The sequence below is a fragment of the Thermothielavioides terrestris genome, chromosome 2 (assembly GCF_000226115.1).
Source record: "Thermothielavioides terrestris NRRL 8126 chromosome 2, complete sequence".
NCBI classification, from domain to species: domain Eukaryota; kingdom Fungi; phylum Ascomycota; class Sordariomycetes; order Sordariales; family Chaetomiaceae; genus Thermothielavioides; species Thermothielavioides terrestris.
In genome coordinates this window covers 3,078,662-3,090,902 of record NC_016458.1, presented here as the reverse complement: position 1 = coordinate 3,090,902, position 12,241 = coordinate 3,078,662, and the positions used below count along the sequence as shown (strand labels likewise).

The 12,241-nt window shown below is 36.0% G+C and overlaps 2 protein-coding genes across 2 annotated transcripts; both read left to right on the top strand.

The window, feature by feature from the left end:
* Positions 1–1,153: 1,153 nt before the first annotated feature.
* THITE_2043440 (uncharacterized protein) lies at positions 1,154–1,405 on the top strand (the record flags this gene model as incomplete). The annotated part of the gene is made up of 1 exon (XM_003651982.1): positions 1,154–1,405. A coding segment is annotated over one exon (252 nt), but the record flags the coding sequence as incomplete, so codon positions are not given.
* A 7,989-nt stretch (positions 1,406–9,394) lies between these two features.
* THITE_111291 (uncharacterized protein) lies at positions 9,395–11,235 on the top strand (the record flags this gene model as incomplete). Its single annotated transcript, XM_003651981.1, has 8 exons — positions 9,395–9,416; positions 10,427–10,584; positions 10,739–10,779; positions 10,834–10,856; positions 10,986–11,008; positions 11,059–11,089; positions 11,142–11,170; positions 11,230–11,235. 8 exons carry the CDS (start codon positions 9,395–9,397, stop codon positions 11,233–11,235), a joined length of 333 nt encoding a protein of 110 aa, XP_003652029.1.
* Between the last annotated feature and the right edge of the window lie 1,006 nt (positions 11,236–12,241).

Genomic DNA, 12,241 nt, shown 5'->3' with positions numbered 1-12,241 from the left:
CTACAATATAAAGGTGAAGGTATATATAGAATAGAAAAGAATAATCTAAAAGGTGAAAGCTACGAATACTATAACGGTTATACCTATAATAGAATACCTAATTGAGACTATGTTCGAGTATATAGATATCGATAACGATAATCTAGGTAGCTAGAAACGCGAGCTCTACTTCGCTTTATACGTCGAGGGTATACTGGACGCCGTTATAGACGTAAAAAGCGTATACTAGGCCGTTGTAAGGAATAATATTGCTTATCTAATTACTATTGTCGAAGGACAGTGTATTAGACACCTTCTTTAGTATAGCCTAGAGAAGGACATCTAGGCGATAGTATAGAACCTTATATAGTAGACCTAGGATAACGTTGTAGACGACAAATATATATAGATAACGACGACTATATAATAGGAGCCTAGCGGTAAGGAACCGATAATAGAGATACTAATAGAGGATAAATATAAGCTACCTACTAAGTAGGAGTTCTATACGCTATTCTATAGTATCGAGAAACTAGACGATATCCTATATATTAAGTTAGTAGTAGAGGTAAACGTCTATAGTAGGGATAAACGGTATATAGAAAAGATGAAGGTACTACTAGACAAGTATAACGTCTTTTATAACTATAGCATTGTCCCTATACTAAAGGATTAGAAGATAGAAATTCTACTTGTCGACGGATAATAGAATTAGCTTAAGCCTATTTAGGTTTATCTACTAAGCGCTAAAGACTAAGCGATCGTCGACGAAGAATATAACAAACTATATACGTAAGGAAAGATGGACTTTATAGACTAGCTAACCTCTATCGCTTGCCTAGTCTTCGTAGTCTACTATATAGTTGCTAGAAAAACAAAAGGTAGAGCTGTAGTAGACCTCTAGCCCCTAAATACGTTGATAGTACCGGATATATACCCATTGCCCAACTAAGACGACATTATAAATATAATAATAGGCAATACGATCTTTATAGTATTCGACGCCTCTAGATTCTTCTTTTAGTTTCTAGTCGTAGAAGAATACTGTAACTGTATAGTGGTCATTAGTCCTAGAGGTTTAGAACGCTCGAACGTTGTACTAATGGGATTTAAAAACTCGTTAGCTTTCGTATAGTGCTTTATAGACCGTTTATTCTATAAGTATAAGCACTTTGTATACGCCTATATCGACGATATCATTATCGTTAATAAGAATATAGAGGAGTACCTCAAGTATATTAAGACGGTTTTCGATATCCTCGACAAGGTATACGTTTATATTTCGATAGAAAAATCCTTTATAGCCTACCTGTCAATAAGATTGTTTAGCTATATAGTCAATGGCGAAGGAGTAGCTAAGACGGACAATAGGATCGCTATATTTAAGAAACTTAAGTTCCCTAATACCCTCGAGACCTTAGAGTAGTACCTTAGTATAGCTAGATAGCTATGTAAAGGCATCCTATAGTATATAGCGAAAGCGTAGCCTTTATAGGACTATAAAACTAAGCTTCTTACCTAAGGGAGAGTGAGTAAAGACCTTCCCGTCGCTAAGTCGAAGAACGCTAGGAAAGTATTCACTTTGAATATTAAATTCGAGCCTACGCTAATAGAACTAGAGTCCTTTAGGTTGCTATAGGAATACCTATACGAATAGTACTTCCTATATTATCATTGTCCTAATAAGCCGCTATTTATTAAGTTCGATATAAGTGGCAAGGGATATAGAGCAATCGTCTTTCAACTCTATAGCGAATAGGACGGTACCAATATCCTTAGTTAAGATATCCTAAGTAGCGAGATCTAGCTTATTATATTCTTGTCCTATCTAACTTCTAACGTAGAAAGGAAGTATAGGAGTATAGAAGTAGAAGTCGCTACTATTGTATAGGCAGTTAGGAAGCTTCGAAAAATAGTATAGTCAAACTAATATCCTATAAACATTCTAATAGACTATATAGCAACTAGAGGTATTATGAAGTATACGTCTCTTGCTACTATAGACCTTATAAAGGCTAACCTAAAGCTCGTTAACGCTATAAACTAGCTATCCTAGTTCGACCTTAACATTTTCTATATATTAGGAAAGCTCAACGTTGTACTAGACGCCCTATTATACTTACTAACCTTTAAGGAGGATGCCCTTGACGAAATTTAAGACGCTACCAACGAACTAGAGGACATTTGGTCTACTATTTAGATCGATACCGAGGAATACTACGCTATAGACATTAGTACCTTCGAACTAGTTATTAGTAACAAGTTTAAAGCTAAGTTGACTATAGCTTACCCCAACGATCGTCGATATAATAAGATTATTAGGAGTCTCTACGATATAGAAGAACAAGCTAAGAAGATCGCTAAGTAGAGAGAACGTAAAGAGCGAGAAGAAGAGCTACGAAGAAAGTAGTACTGAAAGCTACGGCTTAGACCCTATGAACTAAAGGATAGTCTCCTCTACTATATCGACTACAAAGGAATAAGGAAGCTTTATATCCTTAGCAGCTATATTAAGGACATTCTTACTATTGTATACGATAACACTTACTACTTTGGTATAGACAATATAATAGCGAACCTCTTAGTATTTACGTTTAACTAAAAGCGTTAGATAGTATATAAATACATTTAGCATTGCCCTATATATAGAGAGAACTAGACTTTGAGAGAACCAAAGCCTAGAGACCTTTAGCCAATTCGGATACCGCTATAGCCTTTCTATACTATTACTATAGATTTCATTGTCGATTTGCCCGCTATACTCTCCGAAAGGACACCGTAGTCAATGAAAAAGTATCTAATCCTTAACGCTATATACACTATTATCTATAAGTTTAGTAAAAAGAAGCTTCTTATAGCTAGAAACGATAAAATGTTAGTAGAGGAATAGGCTATTATAATCCTTAGAGCACTAACGTATATAGATTAAGGACTCTTAGCGCAAATTATTAGCGACTAAGACACTAAGTTCACCTTTGACCTATAGAAGAAAATCTTTTATATCCTAGGCGTTAACCTCCTTTTCTCGATAGCCTATTATCCCTAGACGGATAGTCAGTTAGAGAGGATAAACTAGATAGTAGAAATCGCTATCTATATAGAAGCTATAGAAAAACTAGGAATACTATAGCCTCTATTTCTCTCTATATTGTAGTACAACTTTAATAATATGTTTATAGTCACTATTAGAAGATCGCTAAACGAGTTAGTATATAGCTTTAAACTATACTTTATCCTAGATATACTTCACTATAAGAAGGGTACTATTGCTTCTACCGAAGCTATCAATGTCCTTAGATAGTAGTATTAGGAGGAAGTAGTAGAACGGATCGATTATATAGGCGCTATCGCGAAGATACATTATAACGATAAGTATATATCTACTAAGTTCAAAGTAGGAGACACTATTTACCTACGACTATACGATAAATACTATTTCCTAGGAAAGCTTAAACGAAAGTGGTCGCTATAGCGGGCAGGACTATTTAAGATTATCTATAAAATCGATAGGAACGTCTACGAGCTTGACTTCCTAGCTAGTTGGAAAGTCTATCCTATAGTTTTAGTTTCCTAGTTATAGAAACTAGATTAGGGGAAAGACCCCTTTGGCTATAACGCGGAGCCCCCTAGCCCTATAATCGTTGATAGAGATAAGCATTGGGAAATCGAGAGAATTATATAACAATATATTATCTAAAGGAACCGAAGACCTAAGGTCGAGTATCTAGTACGATAAAAAGGATTTACCGCTAAGGACGACTAGTAGATCCTATATATCTAGCTTATTGACGGTGCTAAGGAACTTGTTGAGGAGTACGAAAAGGTGTACCCTATCGATTAGGAGAAGGAACATTGTAATAAAGGTATTGCTACTAAGGAATAGAAGGAAGTGAAGGAGATTCTTCGATCTTAGAACTAAGTTGTCGTCGAGCTACTATAGAGGAAGGGTAGCGACCACTGATAGCTATACTATTATTGACTTTCCCTTTCCTTCTTTCCTATTTCCCTCTCTTCTTTTCGTTCGTTTATACTTTCTTTATTAGAATACATTCACTTTAATATATCTACTACCGCTATACTACTACTAGACGTATAAGCGCTGTCCTCTATCTTATAGATCTCTTAGTTTTTCCTCTCTTTATCCTTTATTTAGATATCACTAACGCTTTTAGTTATAAAACCGTAGTTATTTAGTTCGTTAAGTACTTTGCTTATCCTAGTTTTCCTATATATAGATTTGCTATTGACCTTGACTTATAAATGGTTAGGGAAAGCTATTCTATTGCTATAAAGGTATAGGGCTTTAAGCCTTAAGGGTATAATGTTCTATTCTTTGGCCACTACTAGATAGCAATACTGTTTATTGGCTATAGGCACTACGCTATTGTTTTTATTTACTTCTAGAATAGCCTAACGTAGGCTATTACAATTTCCTTTCTCTTTGTATATCAACCTCAATATATCTATCTTCTTTAACAATTTCTTATTATAGTTATTTGTATTCGTTGTACAATCGATCGTTAGACCTTTTTATCACTGAGCTATATACATTTATATAAGCTGCCGTTAGTCGATATGTACTTACGCTATATTTGCGAATCGAGACAATCCGCTATATATTCTTATAGTGCCTATATCAACGATAGAGGCGACTATATAGTCGATTCTCTTAGTACGTTGATATCATCGAGTAGCAAAGCGCTTAAGTACAATTATATCGATATTATAGAGGAAAATACTTAACTAGCCTTCGTCGTTTATAAGATGTCTCTTTATACGAGAAAGACGTTCGTTAAAGGCTACGCTACTAACACCTAGAAGAGGGAGAGCGCCCAACTTATAGCTAAGTAAATAGGAGGAGCAAAGAAAATCGATAATATACCTAGTGTTCCCTTATATACCCTAGGAGCTTCTATATCCTACTAGGCTATTACTAAAGACGTCGTTACTAGAACTACTTACAACAACGAAATAATAGCTACTAAAGAAGCTAATATAGCCAAAGTAATCTAAAATAGCTTAGAGACCGCTTATAAGGAACGATAGCAGAATGTTATTATAGACTCTATCGTAGTGTCCAACAACGAACAGGAAGTCTATAAGGACTACAACGAAGCGCTAGATAGCGACGCTATATAAAAGCGTTTAAAAACTCTCCTAACTTATAAGTATATAGAAGGAGAGTAGCCCCTACAATGTACGCTAAGGATCAAGTATCTAGAAACTAGCAACGTCTCCTCCGCTAGTATATAGCGCTAGGAAGTCTAGTAAGCTCTATATATCGCGTTAGAAGACGAGGCTACTATAACTAACGACGATCTAGACGTCTTCGACGACGATAGTACTAATTACGTTAATGATAAGGAGGATATAGCGACCAAGCTACATTGTATCCTAGAGCTTTAGGAAACCTATATATCATATAGGTACTCTTAGTGTTTAACTAGAGCTATAAACAAGTATATCGCTACTATAAGCGAAGTATTTGCTTATATATATATAAATTTTAGTTACGATAACGAATATATAGCTAAGCTAGCGATATAATTCGCTAGGTTCTACTATATAGTCCTAAAGAAGGATTTTAGTAACAAGCTCGCTAGCTTCGTATACAACCTATATATTTAAAGGATCAAGGGTACGATTAAAAGAGCCTTTAAAGAGTTCTAAGAGACGGGTATAGTTATAGTAAGCTATATATCGACCGCGATAGAAATCCTTACATTGCGTTACATCTCGCCTAAGGGCGAGGGCAACCCTTCTATAAACGCGATATTAGTAGAGCTTAGACTAGCCTATTATAACAACGCCTAAGCTATAGACGTAGTAAGCGGTGCTAGCTATACGGTTACTACGAACGATAATACTATCAAATCTCTATAAGCGGATATAAAAGCGGTATAAGCGTTAACCAAGGATCTACTCTAATTCGCCTAGAAGTACTAAGTCTATATTAAGGAAGTCGAAAAAACTATAGTAGAATTAGCAAAGTTTATTAGTATATCGAAAGCAAATAGTAAAGCTAGTAACCTAGATCCTAGTAGTCTTACCTTCTAAGGCGACCTTGATGATATATACTATTATTAGATAATAAAGATTAGCGACCTATAGCTAGTATATAACAAGACTATAATGGATCTCTGTTATAAGAACAACGCCCTTTTAGAGAAGATCGACCTCGCTACTCGAACGATAGTGAACTTATACAATAGTATTTATATAGGACTAGTATAGTGTATATAGGACGTTGAGCGTTGTTTAATAGCTATCGAGACCTAAGCCGCTACGATAGACTTACCTACTATAAAGGTAGCTATTATAAAATAAGCTAGAACACCTATTTAGACCGCTAGCCACTATAAAGCAGTACCTAAGATTACTTATACTACAACTACGACTATAGTATACGCTATTAAAGCTATATAATTGCCTATATAAAAGATACTAAGCAAGACACCTATAGCTAAAGCCGTGCTATCGGTCGTACTAGCAACGCTAGCTAAAACGTTATAGAGTTAGCGTAACAACGACACTCGATCGACGTTAGGAGCTAAAACTGTCAAGGTTATAGGCAGTAAGCGCTAGAGAAAAGTAATAATCGACGACAAGGCGTAGAAGACGCCAACGCGTCCTCCTAAGAAAGTTAAAAAGATATTCGTATCCGTTGAACGTAGAGTAGCTACAAAGACGTCGAAGGCAGCTAGGGACGACCTATACGCTAGCGATAGTACCGTCGACCTAGATAAGTAGAATAAATGAATAGGCAAATCGCAACGGAGGACCTTGCTATAGACTAGAATAACGGATATAGAAATTCTATATAGGGTATAATATAGATTAGTTTTCTTCCTTTCTATATACTCCTTTATCTTATATTAAGTTCTATAATGATGGCGAGGACACTATCTTTTTCTTCTTGTCCCTAGGCACTTGTTATACACAACTATAGTAAGGGCATCTATAACTGTACCGCGGTTAGGGGTGACGAACGTTCCCTTAAAAAAGGGAACCTCGCCTATAACCCCTTCGTAGAACGGCAGACTGCATCAATATACTTTTATGACATATACTAGTGTTCAGGAGTGCCGCCTCATCAGCTGACGAAGCTAAGAGGCATTGATCTTTCTCACCCTTATACGTTTACCGCTAGATGGTCACCGAGCACTATCTGCGTATAACACTTAGCTACTAGATAGCTTTGTACTGTCCAATGAATTATCTAATAAGGGAGATAGTTCCTCTATAGAGGAACTAGCTTCTAGATGTAGGTATAGGTATATATCCCTAATTCGCCTATCTAGACTAGAGCCTAGAGCGCTAAATAGTAGCTTTGCAATTCTTAATAATATTTAAGAGATCTAGGAACGCTAGTTCAAAGAAGGTGAGTTTACTCTCCTATATATAGCTTAGTAAGCCGAATAGCGCTAGGTATTATATTTCTATAGTAGAAGAGATGTCCCAAGGCAACGGTAAATGAAGACTATTTTCTATTACCGCCTCTAGAAAATGCTATAAAAGACTAAAGGGCAAGGCAAATACAATAGAGCGCTATAGAATATAGAGCTATACCGCTATACTCTCTATAAGGTTTAGTACAACGATAGTACCGTTGATATCGTAATTTGCTATAAGTATAATTACTTGATAGAAAACATCGAGATAGTTAAACGCCTATATACTATTATAGAGTATATTGCCTACCTCCTTACTACTAGATATAGCAATAGCGCTATAAAACACTAGCTATATAGCTACGCTGAAACTCCTAAGGCTAGAGCACGTCTTTACTATATAGGTAGCTAGTATATTACAACCTAGGAGATTCGTAACCTTTGTAGATCTCTTAAGCTCTATAAACGTAATAATTGTAAGGCATAGTCCTACAAGGTTTTTAGGGAGGTAGAATTTATAGAAGCCGTTACCTAGCTACTAGCTTATAGTGATCAGTATAAGTATAAGGCACTGACTATACTTAGCGAGAACTCCTCTATATTGGTCTTCGTATATAGAGACCTATTAGATACGCTAAAAAAGTATAGCCAACTAGCGATTATAGATACTATTTACAAAACTGCCTATAACGGTTAGCACCTATTTACAATTATAGTTTAGGACTTTAATAGCTACTAGCTCCCTTCTACTTACTTTTTTATAGAGAGGTAGACTATTGATAGTATTGTAGTATATCTAGATATACTACTAAAGTAGTATAGGGGAGTAGCTAATAGAGGCTAGCTCCTAAAATATATAATTATCGACAACTCTATAGCTAAACAATTTATTGTCTAGGAGGCATTTAGCTACGATAAATATAGCCTCCTATATATATAACATCTCCTTTATATAAAGTATTGCTAGGAGACTTTAAAGCGCTAGATTAGTACTAACAAGGAGTGTCTTAGCTATATAGCGGCTACTCTTCTAAGCCGTCGTTCGGAAAAAGGCTATATAGAGTCTATTAAGGCTACTATTGTTTACGCTAGTACCGATAGGCTTAAACAATATTTGAAGAACAACTAGCTAAGTAATACTCGATCGTAGGCGCATTAGGTATAAGATACAACTCCCCTACTCTACTAGATCACTATAACAAATATAGTCGAAGGATAGTACTCGAAGGTCAAGAACGTTGAGCCTATACTAAAGTAGTAGATAGCTAGTAGCTTCCCTCTTACTAGTTTAATCATTTACTTTGATCACTATATATAAGACTACTAAAACAAGGTAATCTAGGCTAAGTTTAAAAGTCTTAATTATATACTCCTAGCTATATATATAGAGCAGTTTAATGGCTAGGGCTTTAATAGGCTACCTAAGCGGGCTTAAGCACTAATTGTATATAAGCTGTTGATAGTATATAAATGGTTCGATACCAACGAGCTTCTCGACTTCAATAGCGTTTTTATACTGGACTAGTTCCTTAGTCTATAGTACAACGATAGGCAATAGTAGAGTAGTATAGTAGCTGTCTAGCTACTATAGCTAATTGCCTAGGGTACTACCAACATTGCTACTAAGGTCTCTATACTTAGATAGGCTACTCTAGACGAACGTCGTAACCTAGACTACTACAACGTAGTCAACTAAGCGGATTAAGTGGCTTAGCTCTTATAGGATACCCTAATTCTAAAGCTAGTTGATATCCCTCGCTATAGGTGTATATAGTTTAAGAGCTAGTTGCTCCCCTATTTATATATCTAGTATTATTATTTGTTAACGAACTCATTATAGCTAAAGCACTTCTAGTAGCTAGTCAGTATCTTAGAAGCGAAGGGGTTTAGGATATACTATAGCGTTGTTCTATAGCTAGTAGATCTTACTAGCTTAGACGAGGTCTCTGTTAATCGATAGCTATTCCTATAGGTCTAGGAGCTAATATAGTTGCTATAAACTACGATATATAGGATCTAGGATAATGTATAGGCAATATATAGCTCGTAAGAGGATCTTAACTATATTCTAGGGAAGCTGTTGGACAAGGTTTAGGAGGATCTACAATGGGTTTAGGCGTTAAATATTCCTTTTTTTATATCTTAGCAATAAGTAGCAATATATAGTTCTTTAGTTAAGTGCTAGCTAGCCACTAGACTATACTACTTTATATCCTTATTTCTACCTCCAACTTTAAGGAACTTTGTAATAACTAATAGCTAGAAGTTAGAGGATTAGTAGCTAGCTAGTTGCTAGACTATAAGCGAATTGCTCGGTTCCTAGCTAATTAGTGCACTTAGAAAGAAGTTTCTACAATGCTAAGATATAGCAAGTGTTGCCAATGGTCTAAGTCTTAGCCCCTCTATAGCTAAACTTTATAGAGTTGATCAAAGTTTCTAAAAAGGGGCTTAATACTATATAAAATTATAGACAAATAGAAATTTTATCTTAACCCTCGAGCTTAGCTTTATAGAGAAACTAGAGAAAGAATATAAGTATAGAGAAGGTACTAGCTAGCTACTTTTCTATTGCTAGTCTAGATACTTTGTAGTTAGATAATTCTAAAAAATAAACAATATTTATTCTATATAGTTGATATTGAAACCTTTGATTCTTTAAGAACTATATAGGTATATAGGCTATACCTTTTTCTATTGCCTTAGAGCCCTTTGCTTACTTTTTCTTTCTTTCCTTCTTCTAACCTTATAGCTATAGCTATTACCGCCTACTTACCTAGATACACTACTATTATATAAGTTGATTTAAAGCTATTTCTATTGTCGCTATCGCTAGGAAGTTAATTAGCTATATTATAGCTTTAATCTATACTTTTTATACGCTCTATAAGTCGATTAAGTCGAAAAATCAGTCGAAATCGCGATAGTAGTAGTAGTATTACAATTAGCAGTAGCTAATTAAATTATATAGCAACTTCAAATACAACGATATAGAGCTATATAAGGAGAACAACCCCCTTGCCACCACTAATAACGACGCTCCTACTATTAGCGAGTAGCTAGCTCCTATCGCCCCTTTGGCCCCCGCCACCGACCCTCTCGCCGCCCTCGACTAGTAGCAGTAGCGCCTCTAGCCCTGCCCTACGCGCTCTACGCGCTCTATGTCTACTATTACTACTACTACTACTACTACTACCAACAAAGGCGCTATTGGCGAGTAGCTAGCTCCCGCCGCCCCCCCCGCCCTAGCCGCTACCCCTCCTATTGCCCTTAGCTAATAGTAGTAGCGCTCTTATACTTGCCCTATATATTCTATACCTACTACTACTACTAACATTAGTACTAATAGCAAGAACGCTATTAGTAAATAGCTAGCCCCCTTCGCCCCCCTAGCTTCTATTGCCCTTAGCCAGTAGTAGTAGCGCTCTTATATACGCTTTGCGCCTACTACTACTACTAACACTAGTACTAGTAGTAAGAACGTTGTTGGTAAGTAGCTAGCCCCCCCCCCTCCCTTTGCCTCTCTTACCTTCGCCACCCCTGCTACCTCTACTACCCCTGCTAACAAGGGTAAGTCGAAGCTAGTTACGCCTAACAACCCTTGGAAGTGCCTAGCTAGGTCCTTAGGTACAAAGTCTTTAGTAAAGAGTGCTATTTAGATATTAGTTAATAGCTAGCTAACGTTAGGTAGGCTAAGAAGAAGAAAGAGGAGCTCGACTATAGTGAAGTGTAAATAGTACTATATATAGTCTATATTATATATATCTATAATAGGGATATATAGGCTTGCTACTTCTAAGAGAGTAAGTATAGTGTTATATTTTTTAATATATTAGGTTTATATTTGCTAACTAGTATATAGATCTAGGCAATATATATTAGAAGTACACTAAGTAGGGCTATACTAAGTTCTATATTTTTATAAGTAATATTAACTAATAAACGACTACTAGTCTAATACTAATAAGCTATTAGTAGCTACCCTCTATAATTTAGCTAGAGATTATTAAGTAGTATAAGCAAGTCCTCGAAGTCGACGAGGATAAGCCTTTACCTACTAACTTTAAAGCGTAGAGTAAGCGTTTAGTTATAACTATTTATAAGCTATATAGCTCTATAGCTACCTTATATTTATATCCAACTAACTAGCATTAAAAGGTACAATATATAAGGAGATCGTCGTCGCCCTACCTCTAGCTAGCACTAGTATACCTATATTTAGCGCTCTTACTACCTCTATAGCTTACCTCTTGCTTACTAGGGCTAAGCCCTAGTAGAGCATTAAGGAGAGAGTTGCTCTAGTAGTGGAGCGCTAGGCTATAGTTGCTAAGTAGTTGGCCACTACTACTAAGGAGTTAGCTTAGCTAGCTCGAGATGCTCTAATAGAGGCTAAGCAATATATTAAAGCCTTAACCTAAGTATATAGGTACTTTATAAATATCGAGAAGATATTATAAATGTACTATACCTCTACTTTATAGCTAGCTAATAGCTAATTAGTATAGTATAGGGAAATCTAAGGTAGGAAGGGTAGTAAGGATATAGGTAAAGATAAGGGTAAAGCGGATATAGATATTTAAATTTAATTCTTTTATTTTAATACGTTTCTACTACTACCTAGTAGCTAGCTAGGCTTTACCTAAGTCAAATATAGTTAGTCTTATACTTTCCTAGCCTAGCTATAGCCTCTATATATAACCTATTCTTATATAGTAAGATGGTAGTAGCTCTAAGGTAGGTTATATCACCTACTACGTAGACTTAACTAATATAGCGTAGATACAGCGATAGCCCGTAGCTAGCCCGTAGCGTAAGCGCGCTATTACCTACCTTTAAGCGCACTGCACCCTGGAATATACGCGAAGACCCCCTAC